The 20,293-nt window shown below is 39.6% G+C and overlaps 1 protein-coding gene across 12 annotated transcripts in view; it reads right to left on the bottom strand.

The window, feature by feature from the left end:
* Positions 1-20,293, bottom strand: part of hdac4 (histone deacetylase 4) — a 492,096-nt gene that overhangs the window by 114,505 nt on the left and 357,298 nt on the right. For all 12 annotated transcript variants that reach the window (XM_043693112.1, XM_043693104.1, XM_043693105.1 and 9 more), the window contains 4 exons: positions 14,413-14,525; positions 9,369-9,485; positions 7,221-7,413; positions 960-1,183 (listed from right to left, as the gene is read on the bottom strand). In XM_043693112.1, the coding sequence (XP_043549047.1) occupies positions 960-1,183; positions 7,221-7,413; positions 9,369-9,485; positions 14,413-14,525 (647 nt within the window). The remainder of the gene's footprint in view (positions 1-959; positions 1,184-7,220; positions 7,414-9,368; positions 9,486-14,412; positions 14,526-20,293) is intronic.

Raw genomic sequence — 20,293 nt, 5'->3', positions numbered from 1 at the left:
CTGATGTATAGTGTTGGTTGGAGGTCCTGCGTAGAGAAGAAATCTTGTTCGAACCCGTGCATGAAAATGTTGGCATATTGGGGTGCAAATTTGGTCCCCACAGCTGTCCTGTGTGTCTGGATGAAGAACTGGTTGTCAAGAAAAAACATTGTGGCTTGAGGATAAAGCGGATGAGTTGTGGGGCGGTCCTCGGAGATTGGCAATTGTTGGTCCTGGGTTCATGTCACATTACAGTTGACCCCACTGCACCACACAAACTCTCTCTCACACACACACACACTCCTACAGACCCATACACTCACGCAGACCCTCTCTCGTACACAAGCTCTCTCTCATACACTCACGCATACACACTCCCCCACACGCTCACCCACACATGCACCCTCTCGCATACTTATACCTGTTTACATTCATACTCACACACATGCACATAAGTTTGTGGGGTGAATTTGTACTTGCAGAATTACATTTTATTTCATTTTGTTCAAAAACTGCATAAATCCCTTTTTTAGAAATAGAATCAGTCTGAACACTGGGGCACAGACAGCCTCACACAGGACACTTCACCTTCAATGCATTATCTGAGATGACATGGCACCTATTGTTAAAGCTCACTTGAGAATGTAACTTTAAAAACGTTCTGGGATTTACACATAAAAGAACTGAAACCAACATGGTCATTCTAAAAGATGAGAGACTTAACAAAACTCCAGGTCTTTTTCAGTATATAATTTCAGTTGCATTACACTGTAAACTTTTGCTATAAATTCCGTGTCTTACAATCTTATACTTCACAACCACTTGATGAAGGAGCAGCGCTCTGAAAGCTAGTGGTTCCAAATAAATCTGTTGAAATATAACCTGGTGTTGTGTGATTTTTAACTTTATAACAAAGTATGGTGATCTGCACATTGAATCATCGGGTTCATTTGGCATTTAATTGCTACTTCAGTACCGACCTTGTTAATGTGAATCTGTTGTTGCTGGAACTGCTGTTTGTGTTTCTCCAGGAACTGCTGATGTTGCTGCTGTATGACCAGCTGTTGTAAGGCCTGTGCATTCTGTGGCAACGGCGCTGACTGAGTCCTCCCTAACGGACGGTGCTGTCTAAGCTTGTGTATGGAAGGCGAAACTCTGTCAGGGCCAACAAGTGATTGCGGGTGAATGGGTAACGCTCCCAATCCTGAAAGATACCAGAAAGATATGATGCAGAAAACAGCAGAAAAAAACTGAAGACATAAGAGAAAAAAAAGGAAGGAAGGAAAATGGCTGTTGAGTAACTCTGGTAACAAGAGGCTATTGCAACCAGCCATTTTCCACTGCAAATACTCTGCTAGTAGTACTTTAATTTCAGGAAAACAAACCTCAAAACAATCAGAAGCTTCAACATTAGAGTGTTCCAAAAAATAAACCCCCAAACTGCAAGAAGCATTCCAACTGATTATGCAGCATAAAAGCTTTTGGAGAGCGAGCTTAAAAAAGTGTTATGCATGTAAAGGCTGACAAAATTCAAATAAAGTATGATTTAAACCTGCTGCCAAAACAAAACTGGATAACAGACAACAATATGTTTTTTTGTTTGATTCACAATTGTCACATGTACCAAGATACAGCGAAAACTGTTGTTTTACATGCTATACAGGCAGATACCATACAGAGTGCACCAGGGTAGTAGAACAGAATGCAGCTTAGTGTTACAGCTGCAGTAAAGGTGCAGAGAGAGAGCTCAAAATTAACATTTGAGAGGTCCGTTCAAAAATTTGATAACAGTGGGGAAGAAGCTGTTCTTGAACCTGTCTGTATGTGTATTCAAACTTCTAGGTCTTCTGCTTGACTAATGAGGATGAAAGAGAATTAAACCAGGGTGGAAGGGTGTTTGATTATGTTAGTTGCTTTCCTGAGGCAGCAGGAAATATAGATGGAGTCAATAGATGGAAGGCTGGATGCTTGAAGGACTGTGTTTATGACTCTGTGTGGGTTCCTGCACTTGGGAAGAGCAATTGCTACACCACGCCGTGATACATCAGATACGATGCTTTCTACAGTGCATCTATAAAATTGGTAAGAGCTTTTGTGGCTATGTCGAATTTCCTTAGCTTTCTGAGGAAGTAGTGTCGTAGAATTATAGAATCCCTACAGTGCTGAAAGGGGCCAATTGGCCATCAGGTCTGCACCAACCCTTCAAAGAACATCCCATCCAGACCCAGCCCACCCACCCTATCCCTGTAACTCCACATTTACCATGGCTAACTCACCTAGTCTGCACATCCCTGAACACTACAGATAATTTAGAATGGCTATCCACCTAATCTGCACATCTTTGGACTGTGGAAGGAAACTCGAGTGTCCCGAGGAATCCAGTGCAGACAGGGGCAGAACGTGCATACTCCAGAGAGACAGTCACCCAAGGCTGGAATTGAATCTGGGTCCCCAGTGCTATGAGACAGCAGTGCTAACCACTGAGCCACCATGCCACCCAGAACACTTGTGCTTTTCTGGCCGTTGCATCGACGTGGGTGGATCAGGACAAATTATTGGTGATCATCATTCCCAAAATCTTGACACTCTTGACTGTCTCCACCTCAGCACCATTGATGCAGACAAGGGCATGCACTCCGCTCCACTTCCTGAAGTCAATGACCAGTACCTTTGTTTTGCTGACATTGATGGAGAGTATGTCTTTACATCATGCTGCTAAGCACTCAATCTCTTTCCTCTATTCTGCCTCATCATTGTTTGATATTCGACCTGCAATGGCGGTATCAACAACAAACTTATAAAATGGAGCTGTGGCGCAATTTGGATACACAGTCATTAGTGGATGAAGTGTTTAGTAGGGGGCCGAGTACGAAGCTTTGTTGGGCACTGGTTCTGAGAGTTATGCCTATTCTTACTGATTTTGGCCTATGGGTCAGGAAGCCGAGGATCTATTTACACAGAGGGAAGCTGAGACTTAGGTCTCGGAGCTTAGAGGTGAGTTTGTTTGAAATTATGATTTTGCAAGACAGAGCTGTAGTCAATAAGAATATCAGTTGTCACAACATATTTAGTATGTATCTCTTATTAAAATGCACTAGATGATTAAAAACAAAAACAGAAGTTGCTGGAAAAGCTCAGCAGGTCTGGCAGCATCGGTGAAGAGAAATCAGAGTTAACATTTCAGATTTGGTAACCCTTCCCCAGTTCTTAAGGGTTAACTTCAGAAACGTTAATTTTGATTTCTCTTTACAGATGCTGCCAGACCTGCTGAGCTTTTCCAGCAACTTCTGTTTTTGTTTCTGATTTACAACATCCGCAGTTCTTTCACTTTTTATCTAGATGATTAAAATGCTGGTTTTCCATCATGCAACCTATGATATTTCAGTTGAAGTCTACATGTTAAAACCAGACATATTCTTATCTATTAGGCAACTACAATTCAAAACAGGGAATGAAATCACATTAGAAAGTGAACCCATCTTTCCTTCAATAATTTTCCCTTTTTGCATGACAGTATTTGACTCAACGTTGATATATGATTCCAAAAGTAGCAATTCCATTAATGCATCCAATTAACCAATAACATGAACCACTTCAACGAACATGGGCAGGATTTCAATCCTAGGAATGGGGCCTCACACTTCTGTCCTCCCTTGATTTTCAGCTGGAATCATTAGATCAGTGCGCATTATTCTGCTGTCAGGATTTTAGCTTTAAAAAGTAAATATCATTATGATCTGCTCTTCCCGCCATCTCTGTGCTTTTCAAAAATCTGTTCAATCTCTTAGCTTTTTGTCAGAACTGGAAAAATACTTCAACCGGTGAGAAATATCAGAAGCTATTATTAAAGAAGTTATAGCAGGGCACTTTGAAAATTCAAGGTAAACAGGCAGAATCATATTGGTTTTGTGAAAGGGAAATCATTTTGAACCAATTGATTGGAATTGTTCGAGGAAGCAATATGTGTTGTGGGTAAAGGTGACTGTATTGTAATTGAATTCCCAGATGACATTTGATAAGGTGCCATATCAAAGTTATCGGAGAAAATACAGGCTCAGGATGTTGGGATTAATACAGCATCATGGATAGAAGGCAGGCTGGCTAATAGGGAAAATTGTAAAGGTGTATTTCCTCAAAAGGCAAACACAGGACAAATCCAGAGCTCCCAGGATGACAAAGGAGATAGAACTTAAGTTCATAAAGAAATTGTGCCCATCTGCCATGTGTCAGGTAGCTAATCCAATTGAGAACCAAGCTGAATACAAAAGGTTCAAAAAAGAGCCAAAAAAGCAAATTTAAGAAGCAAACGGATCATTAAAAAAAAAGACTGGCAGCGATTAGAAAGGAAAATCTCAAAGTTTTCTATCAGCACAACAATAGCAAACAACATGATTGAGACATTAAATGAATAATTTGCATCTGTGTTCAAATAGGAGACAGATCATGCCCAAGCCATGATGACAATTGGAAGGTTTAAAATTGGTAAATTGGTGGAGGGAGTGGTAAAGCCATCTGTACTCAAAATTACAAGGCAAGGGGACCAGATGAGTTGCATTCAAGGATATTCAAAGAAGAAAGAATGGAAATTGCAAGGATTTTGGCATTAACCTTTCAATCTTCCTTGGATTTGTCCTAATAGTCACATGGAAAAGTATGGTTGCTTCAAAAGACTTGGAAAATATGGATTTGTTAGGGGTAAATTGCATCTAACAAACTTGCTGGATTTTTTTTGAAGTAATAGACAGGGTTGAAGAGAGCAAGGCCTCATATGGTGTCTGTGAACATTTACTCGATATAGTGCCACACAATAGATGTTGAGGAAAGTTACAGATTAAAAGGGACTGTAGCAATGTAGATATAAAATTGGCTGAGGCATAAGAGAGTGATGATTAATAGGTAGTTTTTTTGAACTGGAAGAAAGTCTGTGATGGAGCTCCCCAGATTCTTGCTTTTCTGATATACATAAATTATCTAAATCTTAGCATGCAGGGGACAATTCCAAAGTCTGTGGATGATACAAAACTTAAGGAGGGCAGTATAGAACTTCAAAAAGATATTGACAAATTGGTGGTGAGGGGATGCATGGCAGATAAAACGAAAACCATGAAGAGTTAGTACAAAATGAAAGATACTATTCTAAAGGGGTAAGTCATTAAAGATGATAGGAAAGTACAGAAATCTGCTAATGAGGCATTTAGTATTCTGGGCTTCATTAATAGGGCATAGAGTACAACAATAGGGAGGTTATTATAAACATATATAAGACATTGATTAGACCTCAGCTGGTACAATCTTGGGCGCCACACTATAGGATGAATGTGAATGCACTGGACAGAGTGCAGAACAGGTTTATGGGAATGATTCCAGGGATGAGATAATTCAATCATGAGGGAAGATTGAATAAGTTAGAATCTTTTGCCTTGGAAAGAAGGTGATGGGGAGATTTGATAGAAGTTTTAAAAATCATGAAGCATCTGGAAAGAGTAGACAGAGAGAAACTCGTAAAAAGATCAAGAAAGTACAGTTTTGAAGCATTCTACAAGAGAAGCAAATTAAATTAAGAACTTTTCTTCCCCCAGTGTGAGCGGTCAGGGTCTGTAAGGCTAATCAGTAAAATTCAAAGTCAGAAAAGCTAGGAATATAGACATTGAAAATCACAGTGCCTGTCAGAACCAAACACAAGTTCAAGTCAGGTCAAATGTGCAATAAAGCTTCCCTCTGTTCTGCCCAATATTTAAAAACCATTACTGTTAAAAGCTTTGTAGAAATTTTGAAATGCAATGATGCTCATCATATAGACAAACAGCAAGGTCACTTCAATGAGAGATCAATAACTGTTAATTTGCTCTTGGTAGAAATAATGTTGCCCAAGACACCATTTTTCAGCCAAGAATTTTGATTCTTTTATATCCAGTGGAACCTTTGAAACAGCCAGCAAATTTACATCCACAAGAAGATTGAGTGTTAATTTTCAATTTCAGGACATCATTTCATACAGCATACCTAGGTAACACTTCAATTTTGACCAAATCTAACAATGTCGAACCAAAGTGTGGTGCCATAGAGGAAATATCACACTGAGAAACTCACAGGAACTAAAACATGGGATACTAACAACTCTCAGAAACAGTAGATACCTGATCAGTCAGGTTCAAAGTTGAAACTTTATTGCTGGAACAGCACAGCAGGTCATAGAGGAAATATCACACTGAGAAACTCACAGGAACTAAAACATGGGATACTAACAACTCTCAGAAACAGTAGATACCTGATCAGTCGGAGCTGGGTTCAAACCTAGCACCTTAAGCAAAGAAGCAATGTTTCAATCATCTGTGTAACTCATTGTCCAAATTTCCTTGTTTCGGTGAACTGAATGTTGCCAGATTCAGGGAAAAAGAACAATGCATTGAAACACATGTTCGTACAGAAATAGGATGTATTTTAGTTAGGAACAAAACCCAACAAAATTTGGTCATATGCACCAAAGTGAGAATTACTAAACAAAAGAAAAATCAAGTCTGAAATTTCTTTTTCTCTTCTTGACTCCTTCCAAGTATTAATGCTGGAACAAACAAGCAGACAAGCAACCAGTTCTTTGGCCTTTGCCACAGATTTTAAGCCAGTTGCTCATGGCTATACTAGAGTGACTTGGGGTGTCTCAACCTTATATTTCAAATAAACAGGCTGAGGCTCTTATAATGATTCTTAGTTTATGAATGTTCATTACATACATAGAAAATTCATTGGAATTTCAGTGGCATTATTATGTTCCATTACATGGCTCTATTAAATAATAGGAGAAAGTGAGGTCTGCAGATGCTGGAGATCAGAGATGGAAATGTGTTGCTGGAAAAGCGCAGCAGGTCAGGCAGCATCTAGGGAACAGGAGAATCGACGTTTCGGGCATTAGCCCTTCTTTCCTGAAGAAGGGCAAATGCCCGAAACGTCGATTCTCCTGTTCCCTAGATGCTGCCTGACCTGCTGCGCCTTTCCAGCAACACATTTCCATCTCTATTAAATAATAGGTAAAGAAATTTCATGCAAACATTCTGTCTTCTACTCCAATCTTTACATTGTGTAATTTCAAAGGCACAGAAATCAAGTTCCCTTTTATTATTAATATACATATCACATACTCTTTTCATACTGTTCATTCCCTCGGTTTCCTGATAGTGTATTAGAAAAGTTGTATCTCTCACACACACCTGAATCATTCAAGGCTATTTTATACATTTACCTACCAGTTATGAGTGGACTCTGTGGTGTAGATTGATCCAATAAGACCATATGCTGCAAGAGAGGTGTATGCCCGCTACTGCCATCTTTATCCAACGTGGCAATGTAATGTGGCAGATGAGTACCAGCAATAAATGGAGTGTTCAATGGGAGTCCTTGCATGCCCACTCTTTCACCTTCTGCTTGCCCAGAGGCTCCCTGTATGCAAATACAAAACACTTTGAACAATTTCATATCTGTTTTGTGTGAATAATCACACAAAACATTTTAATCGCAATAATTATAAATATCATTATATTTCACATTTGGAATTTCTTCTGTATCCAATTTACAGCTGATCCAATTGCAGAATAATCCCAGCTGAACTGTGGTAGAATTGTAAGAGTCCAGTCTGAAATGTTTGCTAGTCTCATTAGCCAGGATTGAGTGCATTACTGGACTCCACTTCTTTCTCAGTGCCAATGCCTGGATTCACTTCACCAAAAATCAAGAAACAGATGAATACAGACGGAGATAGCAAAGTCTACTGAATCAGAAAATTTTCTTGTACACACTTAACAAATTCCTCTGTATCTAAACCCTTAACACTATGGCAGTCCCAGTCTATGTTTTAAAGTTAAAATCCCCTACCATAACCACCCTATTATTCTTACAGATAGCTGAGATCTCCTTACAAGTGTGTTTCTCAATTTCCCTCTGACTTCTAGGGGCTCTATAATACAACCCCAATAAGGTGATCATCCCTTTCCTATTTCTCCAGTTCCGTCCAAATAACTTCCCTGGATGTATTTCTGGGAATATCCTCCCTCAGTACAGCTGTAATGCTATCCCATATCAAAAACGCTACTCCCCCTCCTCTCTTGCCTCCATTTCTATTCATCCTGTAGCATTTGTATCCTGGAACATTAAGCTGCCAGTCCTGCCCATCCCTGAGCCATGTTTCTGTAATTGCTATGATAGCCCAGTCCCATGTTCCTAACCATGCCCTGAGTTCATCTGCCTTCCCTGTTAGGCCCCTTGCATTGAAATAAATGCAGTTTAATTTATTCATTCTACCTTGTCCCTGCCTGCCCTGACAGTTTGACTAGCTTCTGTTTTCAACAGATTAATCTCTTTCCTCACTATCTCCCACCCAGCGCCCACCAACCTTACTAGTTTAAATCCTCCCGAGCAGCTCTAGCAAATCTTATCATCACTGGGTAAAAGTACCATGACTAGGACAATTGTTGGAACAGTATTATTACATAAACTGTAGCAGTTTAAGGAGAATGTTAATCACTTCATGATAACAAATGAGGCCTTGCCAGCTTTGTCCACAATCCAAGATTTCTTTTTACAACTATTTTGTTTCCATTCAGGCAGATTAATGGATTGGGCAAATCAGTGTTGCATAATGTACAAGGGATCACTGCTCATTTTTCACTCTGCAATTAGTATAAAGGTGGAGTGCTCAGACAAAAGCAATTACAACTTGAACAATTTCCCTCCTTGAATTGCACAAAACTCAAATCAATTTCAAGATTGGGCATCAGAATATATGGTTGTGCCTTGGGTTCTATTCAACATTGACAGTATATTGAAAATTCATAAGTAAGGCTAACTCATAAATTTTCCCAAGATAGCACTCTCTGATTTTCTATTCAATAGTCATATTATCTGTTTTTAGACTACTACTAAAATAAATGCCCGCAAGACTGGGAGGGGTGGAGTAGTACTGCTTTACAATCCAGCTCAACCTTTACCTGGGGCCTCAAATAACTTAACCAAGATCAGGAATTCGCTACTTCGTGAATCATAGGTGCGAACCAGTGCTTCAAAACTGAGAACTAGTGGACATTGAAATATTCAGAAAACCATCCTAAATTGCCACTTCACCATATCCATTTACACAATGGAAGTGGGATGAGGAACAGCTAAGGCAATGCCCACAGTTCTCTCAGCTAAAGAATGGTGAATTGTTTAACACAATTGCAAGGATCTGCTCACCGTTCCTTAACCACCAGTGAACTTTCCACCAGAACAGCTAATAAATGATAAAGAAATAAATGATATGGAATGCAGCCACTAGCAGATTTAATCAATGTTGACTAGATATTTCCACTATAATTTGTCATCTACAGTACATGAGCAATATTAGGTGGTTCAGTACTTACGCTGGAGGGACCAGTAGCTGGCAGACCTAGAGTTATGTTGGGCAAAGATGGTGAAGTATACAGAGGCAATTGGGTCACTGAACTATCTCGAGTAACCAGTTTGTGAGGCATCGTGGACTGAAACAGGAAAGGGATGACATATGAATATCAACAGTAAAAAGCATTTTATCAAATTGCTATTCAGTTGACATTTATTGAATTTTCCATGACTTTATAAAACTAAAATTTTAGAATCAGCTCACCAAAAGATAAGCAAGAGACTCGGATTATCACTAAAGTTTCCATTTGTCAGTAAACTGTTGAGGTTTTATTGTATTTACAAGAATACAGATTAGATTTAGTGTTGCTGATAATTGTTTGTTAAACCAAGTGGCAATGTTCGTCATAGATTCCAAAAACCAAAGTGAAATCTACTTGCTGTTACCCCATCAATTGCATCTTTCGCTTCTAAAGCTAATCTTAAGTATATAAAAAAAGAGTGCAGTTAAAAAAATGCTTTTCCAAACTCATTATGTAAAAGCATTAGAAAAGGTGGGATCACAGAGCCAATGAGGACACTGTGTATTCAAACAAAATGGTTTAATAAGTATTTTGCTTCCATATTTACAGACAAAGGTGAAAGTGGAGCAAGACGGACAACCTCAGAACAATGTCAAAAGGATTTTTGGAGATAAATATTCTAAAAAAAAAACTATCTTGATAAAGTTGAGGAGGCTAAATATAGGCAGGTATCAAGTCCCAGAAGATATGCACACCAGACTAGTAAAGGGATTGGGGAGCAATCAGCAGAAGTAAGTATCTTCAGAAACTAGAATTACATCAACGTACTAGATGGTGGCAAATATTATACATTGTTCAATTAATGGGAAAGGGTGAGCCAGGAAGGGAGTGCTCATTTAGTTTCATTCAGGTTATGGATAAAAGCTCCATAACATTATGGAATCAAATTAACATTTTGAAAGGAAGGAGCAATTTGTGATCTGTAACATACATACCATGTTCATCTGATTGAACTGTTTGTGACATCAAAGTGTATAGATAAAGAGAATGCAACTGAAGCTGCACACACAAACTTTCAGAAAGCATTGCCAAGGTACAAAAATAAATACATGGTACATCATATTAAAAGGTATACAATCGTGAGTAGAGACTGCAAGGGAACACGATGCAAACAGTAATGATAAATGGATGGAGGAGTAAAGATTTATGGGCACACAGATCTTCAAAACTGGCAGTGCAAGTAGAAAAGATCATAAAAAGACAAATCTAATTCTGGATTTTTGCACATGGGACATTGAAACCAAATGACAGGAATTTGTTGTTCAATTTGTACAGTACAATGTACAATATATCCTGATGTAATAAAGATTCACTACCAGGAATGAGAAGTGGCTTTATAAAAAGGAATTTCTCCCCCAGTAAGGAACTGAAAAAGTAAAGTGAGATCAAAGACACTTTAAAATTGCAACACTTTAAGAGGTTAAATATTGAAAGATTATTTCAGCTAATATTAAATCAGCAACATGGAGGTATAATTACAATATTATTAGAGGAAGTCTGATGGGTGTTCAAAAATATTGCCCTCTCCAGCAAGGGCCATTAGAATATGGAACATTCCACTAGAAGAAGGATATTGAGGTAGGGATTAAAAGTACTTCTTACACGGAAACTGGGTACTTATTTAAAACCAAGAACATTAAATAATACTGTGATGGGCAGAGCAATGAGCTTAGAATAAATTGTTGCAACGAAATGTAAGCAATGGCACCAAGGTCATAACCTGAATCATCTCCCTGTTTTTGTCATCTCTGACTGTAAAGTGATTCACCTGGATGTAAGGACATCTCCCATTATTATAGATACCCTCTCTCTCAGTTTCTACATTCTCCTTCAAACCTCTCTCCAAAACTGAACTTAGGGCTTCAGCAGCTACAGGCATGACATCACATGGTAGAATAATCAAGATCACAGAAGCTCAGCAGGGTAGAACAGGAGGGCTGTAGAGCTAGAAAAGATTATAAAGATAGGAATAAAGAGTTCTTAAGAGGGATTTGAAGATAAGGATAAAATATGTGAGAGAGATGCTTTGTTTAACTGGGAACTAATGTCGATTGGCAGGTCAGAAGGTATGGTAAATACCTGACAAGAAGTGGGGTTAGGAGAAATGGAGTAAGTGGCACTGTGTGTGTGCATTCGTGTATATGAGTCTGTGTGTGTACATATGTCTCATTCCTTACTACTTGAAAGGGAGAGAAAAATGTTCTTCTTAAAATGTTGAATGAGCCAAAAAAAACAAAGTGGAATAGAGACAGACCTGCTTGAAGACAGCATGAGGAAGTGCTGATAGAGAGAGAGGTCGAATGTGTTCATGTGGTGGCATGTGGCACTCAATGTGGATATTAGGATATGGCAAGAATAGTTGTCTGAGGAGTGTTGTACATCACAGAGTTAGGTGGATGATCCTGAATGGAGTTAAAAAAAAAACAAAGCGTGAAACTTCAGTTCAAACACATGTGGTAAATCTGTACTGAAGGCAATGAGATGTGGCTGTGAAAGTAAGTTTTGGCAAATATTTTGTCCAATACTAGGAGGGAAAATAAAAGCAATGATGGTGAACAAGAAGAAAGATTCAAATAAAAATTCTGCCAGAGTGCCACAGAACTTCTTCAAGGTGGGCATAACTGGAAAAGATGTGGCAGTGAATTAAACACTAAACTAAAACAAAGAACTGCAGATGCTGGAGATTTGAAACAAGAACAGACAGAGCTGGAGAAACTCAGCAGGTTGTGAAGCATCTGTAGATGGAAAAATAGAGTTAACATTTCAAGTCCAATGACCCTCCCTTGTCAATGTTTGCAGGGACCATTCCCTCTGGGATACCCTGGTCTACTTCTCCACAGTCAACATCTTCCTATAACCCCATAGCACCTTCCCAAGCAATTTAGAAAGTGTAATACTTGCCTGTTTACCTACTCCCTCCTCACTATCCAAGATCCAAAATACACCTTCCAGGATAAACAGTGATTTACCTGCACTTCAATTAATCTAGTCTACGAGACATTATTTGCTGTCACAATATAGTTTCCTCCAAATTGGAAAGATGAAACACTTTGCTTTGTTGAACAAATTTTTTACTTGTTGGAACACCTCCACTTCATAAAAATGACCCTGAGCTTCCACTTGCCTGTCATTTCAACACCACCATGTTCCCATGCCAACATTTCTGTTTTTCAGGCCTGCTGCAGTTCTCAAGCAAAGCTCAATATAAGCTACAGAAACAACATAGCACCTTCTGTCTAGGTACCTTATCAGCAGATTCAACACACTGAGTTGAATAATTTCAGAAAGTGAACATCCTCCTCCAATTCATTACCAACCCCATTACTTCCAGGTCCTGTTGCAGCCAGCACAGCCAACCCATTTTCCACTATTCACATTTCCTGTTAAGACAAATTCAGTATTCCTCTCTCTCCTGGTTTATCATCAGCAATCTCTCCCTCCATATCATCAGCATAAATATCACCATTTGCCAGCTGCTTTCAGTTCTGATGAAGGGTCACTAGACTCAAAATGTTACCTCTATTCTTCTCCCCAAAGATTCTGCCAAACCTGCTGTGTTTCTTCAGATCTTTCTGTTCTTGTTTCAGACCTCTAGCATTCACAATACTTTGTTTGTCTTGGTTTTATTTAGTCCAAGCTTAGTGGTGGAGAATTTATTAGAATGAGTTCTGAGGGACAGGACATATCTGCACGTGGACAGACAAGGATTAATCAGATCAAAACTGCTTGATTAGGTCAAGATTTCCATGCTTGACAGATTTGATTGAATATTTTGAGAAATAGCAAGCATTGTTGTTGAGGAAACTGCATTGACATGGACTTTAGCAAGCTCTTGATAAAGTCGTTCATGGCAGACAAGTCAAGAAAGTAAGAGACAATGGAATCCAAGGCAAAGTGATATCTTGGATCTAAAATTGGCTGAGAGGCAGGAAGCATAAGGTGAGGGTAAAGGAATGATTTGGAGGCGCCGGTGTTGGACTGGGGTGTACAAAGTTAAAAATCACACAACACCAGGTTATAGTCCAATAGGTTTATTTGGAAGCACTAGCTTTTGGAGCTCAGCTTCTTCATTAGGTGGTTGACAACCACCTGGTGAAGGAACAGTGCTCCGAAAGCTAGTGCTTCAAATAAACCTGTTGGACTATAACCTGGTGTTGTGTGATTTTTAACAGGGGAAAGGAATGTTTGCACAACCGATGGTCTGTTTCCAATGTGGTTCTGCAGGCTCGAGGCTGGGGCTCTTGCTGTTTCTGGTGTTCATGAGCGATTTCAACTTAAATGTACAGGATATGATCAGAAAGTTCACTGACGACATGAAAATTGATAGGGCGGTAAATACTGAGGCTGATAGCCCAAAACTTAAAGAGGATTTCAACAGCCTGGTCAGGCAAGCAGAACACTGAATTGAACTTGGAGAAGTGTGCGGCAAAATACTTGGGGGGAAGGATAACAAGGCAAGTGATTACATGATGAATAGTAGGAACGTAGAAAGCACACCGGAAAGACAGGGTGGATAGGAAGACACTTTTTCCATTAGTAGAGGAGTCAATACTGGGATACATAAGGGTACAGATTTCAGGTAAGTAGAAGAAAGCTAGGAGGAGAATTGAGAAGAATTGTTTTTCAATTAAAGGATGTTGGAAGTCTAAAACTCAAGTGAAAAGGTGGTTGAATCAGAAACTGTAAGCGATGTTTAGGTAAACATTTGCTTTGCCAATAGTCTGGAATATGGGCCAAAAGGTGGAAAATGAGATTACTGCAGCCAGATCTTTGTTGACTAGTATGGACCCGATAGGCCAAATGGCCTTTTGCTGTGCTGTCAATGTCTATGAATATTTGTGGATTATGTGAGTTTTTCATGACAAGCCTGTATTAATGACCTTAGTAATCTCACATAAACTGTGGACAAAAAAAATGTTGAAGCAGAATTGAATTTCTTTTAAATGCACATTTGTGGGAGTGACATTTGCCGTAAAAAGATTACCTCGGTTGGCATGTTGGTTGCCGATCCTGCAATCCCATTTTCTGTAGTGATGTTGTTGGAGCTATTATTGGGGGAGCTTGGGCCAGATCCAGGGGCACTGTTACAAGCTGAATCTAAACAAACAAGAAAAAAAGAACAAATTCTTAAGCTACTTCTGTTAAGTCATGTTAATACAAGTAATAATCATTTACTGCTGATTACAATGTTACTGATTAGCCGCATCAGCTAAACCTGATCCCCATGAGGCAGAAACAGAATATGTTATAATAGGGAATGAGAAAGCGACAGAGACAATGAACAAATATTGTTCGTCTTCAGTGGAAGACACAAATTTCACATTAGAAACAGACTCCATCATAATGCCTAATAAGAGTGACAAAATTAAGAAAATGAAGACCAGCAGAAAAACAATAGAGAAACTTAAGGGACTGAAGTCCAACAAATCCACTGCTGGGTTTTTAAAGACACACACGTTGCTGTGCAGTCCACTCACAGGGTGTCCCTTTAAGATGATGCATATGTGCAGCCATAATTTTTTTAAAAGTGCTGCACTTGTAAACAAATAGACCACATGCCCAAAATAAATTAGACCAGACATTTGCAGCTACACTTTAAGTAAAATTTTCTCTGTTCAGAGAAACTGATTACTCCTTTAGCATTACTCTTTCCTTCCTTCTTTCAGCATAGTCTATTTGGCAAAAAAGTGACCAAGAGCTTATAAAATGAAAACTTGTTCCACTATGGCTACTGCAATATTTTAAGGTTTTAAGGATAAGTGCTAACACAGTTTCCCCATTGTGGGAGAATGTAGAACAAAGAGTCTGAGTTTAAAAACAACGATCCTTCCATTGAAGACTAAGATGAGGATGAATTTTCTCTTCCAAAGACTTTAGGCTTTGGAATTCTCTTCCCTAGAGAGCAGGGTCATCAAATATGCTGTATCCAAGGCTGGGTTAGACAGAAGTTTGATCTAGTGATACTGGGGAATTGTAAAGTCTTCCCAACAGGAGGCAGTACCTCCCCCTGATTTAAACTGGGAGCTCAGCCCCTTGTCATACTTTTCAAAACAAAATGTGTAGCAATGATGAATGAGTTTTCAAAGTCTGCTCAAGGACTGAATGTCCCACTCTCAGACATGGTTTTGTAAAGTCGCAGTGTAAGAGGATGTGGAACATTTCTAAGAACTGCAGAGTAATACTTCTGTTTTAGTCAAGGGCTGGAGGCAAATTTGAAATGTTACGGTAAAGCTGCTGTTTGAAGTCAGTCTATCTCTCAGTGTTGTCTCTGGACATTACAGCGAGACTGTGTGAGAGAGAGAGAGAGAGAGCAAAAGAGAGAGCCAGAGAGAAAAAGGTTCATGGATGGAGAGAGATGTGTGCTCAGTTTGACAGGGAGCTTGTTTTAGTCTCTGGGAGATTAGTGCAGGCTCTGAGACTGAGCTCAATGTTTTGAAGGTGCAGAAACTGCAGGCTGTGATTCTGCAACCTGACATTCAGGCAGAGATTAATCCCTTAATCAAGGAATACCATGTGGGATCTGACTGCGCATCATCTCAGAGGCACTCCCAGCATTACAGCAGGCACTGAAACTGCAAAAATGAATGATTTCTTCATCCCACAGCCTCTGCCTGCTGGCCATCGTTCTCAGGGTGAAACTGGTTTGTGAAAAGCCTCATTCTCCCCCAAGTCTTTACTGTGGTGGTGGTGGTGGTTGGGGGAGGGGGTGGGGTGGAGAACAGAGTGGGGTGGAATTTGACAGTTCAGGGAAACTTTCTGCAGAAATTTCAAACCATTCAGTTGAGGATCTGAGAGTTCCATGGATACAAAATTGGCTTGACAGTAGGAGAAAGGACTGTTTTTCAGACTGAAGGCCTGTGATGAGCATTGCTCCACAGGGATCCACTTTTGTTTGCCATGTATATAAATGATTTGGAAGAGAATTTAGGAGGCAAGGTTAGGAAGTTTGCAGACACACCAAAATTGGTGGTATAAATGGACAGTGAAGAAGGTTATCTAAGGTTACAAAGGGATCTTGATCAATTGGGCCAATGGGGTGACGAGTGGCAGATGGAGTTTAATTTTGATAAATGTGAGATATTGCATTTTGGTAAAACATGCAAGGGCAAGACGGTTAATGGTAGGGTCCTGGGTAGTATTGCCGAACAGAGAGATCTACGGGATCAGGTACATAGTTCTTTGAAAGTTGCATCACAGGTAGACACTTGCCTTCATTGCTCAGACCATTGAGTATAGGAGTTGGGCTGTCATGTTGAGGTTGTACAGGACGTCGGTAAGGCCACTTTTGGAGTACTGTGTACAGTTCTTGTCGCCCTGTTATAGGAAGGATATTATTAAATTGGAGAGGGTACAGAAAAGATTTATCAGGATGTTGCCAGGATTGGATGGTTTGAATTAGAAGGATAGACTGGGAGTTTTTCCACTGGAGCATAGAAGGTTGAGGGGTGACCTTAGAGGTTTATAACATCATGAGGGGCATAGATATGGTAAAGAGCAAAGGTCTTTTCCCTAGGGTACATAAGTTCAAAACCAGGGGACATATTTTTAAGGTGAGAGGAGTAAACGAGTTTTGAGAAGATTTGTAGCTCAGGTTGAGGTTCTGGATGTAGGTTTGCTTGCTGCGCAAGAAGGTTCGTTTTCAGACATTTCGTCACCATACTAGGTAACATCTCCAGTGAGCCTCCAGATGAAGCACTGGTAGTGCCTCCAGCTTTTTATTTGTGTGTTTGGGTTTCCTTGGGTTGATGTCACTTCCTGTTTTTTTTTCTCGCTGGGAAGGGGGGTTAAATAGGATCCAGGTCTATGTGTTTGTTGATAGAAGCTTCTATCAACAAAAACATTGTCATTGATCCCATTTACCATCCTTTGATAAAAAGAAATGGCAATGACATCACCACAGGAAATGCCATCACCAACCCAAGGAAACCCAAACACAAATAGAAAGCGGGCTACACCACCAGTGCTTCATTCGGAAGCTCACTTAAAATGTTACCTAGTATGGCGACGAAGCATCTGAAAACAAAACTTTTAGCTCAGCAAGCAAACCGACATCCTGAGAGGAGTAAAATTTAAAAGTGACCTAATTGGCAACGTTTTCAAACAATACATAGTTCGTACATGGAATAAGCTGCCAGAGAAAGTGGTAGATGCAGGTACAATTACAACATTCAAAAGACAATTGGATAGTTACATGAATTTAAAAGATTTAGAGGGATATGGACCAAATGCAGGCAACTGGGACTAGTTTAGTTTGGGAAACTTTGTTGGCATGGACACATTGGACCAAAGGGTCTGTTTCCAGGCTGTATGAGTCTATGAGTTAAAGGCTATAGGAAGCAGGCAGGAACCTGGAGTTGGAGCCACAATCAAATCAGCCATGATCTTACCGAATATGCAGCACACTCTAGGAGTCAAATGACTTAGTCTTATTCCTATTTCTTATGATCTTAGGAGAGAAAACTGTCATCATTAAAAATAAATCATTTTGAGAGAATGGCAAGGTGCCCCATGAATTCTTTGTTCTTCACACAATGTTGACTGAGAGTACTCTGTCATCAAATAGATAGAACATATGCATTACACTTGATTTTCCTTAGTTATGGAAGGTAACACATTACAGTGTCTCAAAATGAGCTCTTTTAAAATAAAAAAAATTGAACGACTGGTGAACAAACCCAAACCACCTTTTGGAGGCTACTGCCCCATGAAGTAAATGGGATCTGGGCTTGAAACGGAAAGTTAATTCTAGTTCCCAGCCAGAGTTGAATGCCTATCCTTTGCCAGGAGGTTCCTCTTTTATTTGTTTCAGCTAAGGTCCCTATTGAGTGAATGGAGCAGAAATGCATTGCAGATCTTTAGGTATCTCAAGAAGGGATATTCTCACAATAAGTTTAAACATCTGAGATGGTAAGTAACAACCAACCTCTGAATAGCTAACAAATCAAATCATGATTATTGAAAGCACCCTTAGGATGATGGTTTATTTCTGAAAAGAATGCTGAACATGACATTACATAAATATTACAAATGAAAAGAAAATCAAACTCAACAACATCAGGCAAAACAAAAATTGACACAAGGTAAAACGCTGACTCCCAACATGTTCCAAAACCTGCTTGATACCTGACCAGGTAAAGAACAGAGGAACTTCAATTATCAGAACAATATGGGAGGGGAGTATTTTGTTATTGAATGTTCGGATAATCGAATGCCAGATAACACAGTTTAGCCAAGCATCGGGACCTTGCAATCTTGTCTGGATAATCTGGAATTCGGAAAACTGAGGTTCGGATAATCGAGGATCAGCTGTGGTCACTATTTAAAAAACATTTGGTTACTCCCAACGAAAGTCAAATGCCAATTGGAACACAATTCCTTTCGATTTAGATATAAAATACATAGTTCTATGAATCATAATTCTGGATACACAATCTGAAAAGAGAATGGAGTCGGAGCTTGAACGTTTTCTTCATTTTCAAATGAATGAATACAGTTTAAACAATGTCAGTGTCCATTGATTTGCAGATAGTATATTGGCATGGACTGAGGAACTAGAAAATCAATATACAATCAAAGTCGAAATGGTTTTGGGAAAAACTTACTTGACAAATTTGTTAGCATTTGTTGAGAATGTAACACGCAAAGGAGGTAAAAAGACCAATTGATGTAGATTACTTGAATTTTGAACACAATTATTTGGATTTACAATTAAAAAGAAAGCTCATGATTTTGGGGAGATTACTGTCATGTTAGGATATGGCGTAAAGTAACCAGTTTTGTTGATGATTAAAAGAAAGCAAAACAGATTTTAAGGAGAATATGAAGAGTCTTCAAAGGGTCAAAGATGGTTTAAGTAAGTGGGAAAGAATTTGGCAAATGGAGTACATGTGAAAAGGTGAGACTGACTGCTTTGGCAGGAAGAATAAACAAACAGAATATTATTTAGATGGAGAGATTTCAGAATGGTGGGGCACAGGAACATCCGGGTGTAACTGCATGTATTTTCTGAACTTAAATGACATAGCCAACTCAATTTATTAAAACTACTTTGAAAGAGTATAGTTTGTGCTTAATAGCTCCATCCAAGTCTTGAATATTAATGAAGAGGATACTGAGCAAAACTGATGGATGGCACATCTTTCTCCATTTCAACTTCTGTCATAGAGTCATAGAGATGTACAGCAAGGAAACAGACCCTTCGGTCCAACCTGTCCATGCTGACCAGATATCCCAATCTAGTCCCACATGCCAGCACCCGGCCCATATCCCCCCAAACGCTTCCTATCATACACACATCCAAATGCCTCTTAAATGTTGCAATTGTACCAGCCTCCAACACTTCTCTGGCAGCTCATTCCATACACGTACCACCCTCTGTGTGAAAACGTTGCCCCTGAGGTCTCTTTTGTATCTTTCCCCTCTCACCCTAAACCTATGCCCTCTAGTTTTGGACTCCCCGACCCCAGGGAAAAGACTTTGCCTATTTATCCTATCCATGTCCCTCATAATTTTGTAAACCTGTATAAGGTCACCCCTCAGCCTCTGACGCTCCAGGGAAAACAGCCTGTTCAACCTCTCGCTATAGCTCAAATCCTCCAACCCTGGCAACATCCTTGTAAATCTTTTCTAAACCCTTTCAAGTTTCACAAATTCTTTCCGATAGGGAGGAGACCAGAACTGCACGCAATATTCCAACAGTGGCCTAACCAATGTCCTGTACAGCCGCAACATGACCTCCCAACTCCTGTACTCAATACTCTGACCAATAAAGGAAAGCATACCAAACACCTTCTTCACTATCCTATCCACCTGCGACTCCACTTTCAAGGAGCTATGAACCTGCACTCCAAGGTCTCTTTGTTCAG

The sequence above is a fragment of the Chiloscyllium plagiosum genome, chromosome 7 (genome assembly GCF_004010195.1).
Source record: "Chiloscyllium plagiosum isolate BGI_BamShark_2017 chromosome 7, ASM401019v2, whole genome shotgun sequence".
Taxonomy (NCBI): Eukaryota; Metazoa; Chordata; class Chondrichthyes; order Orectolobiformes; family Hemiscylliidae; genus Chiloscyllium; species Chiloscyllium plagiosum.
The sequence above is the reverse complement of the archived record's forward strand: the minus strand, read 5'-3'. Positions and strand labels throughout refer to the sequence as shown.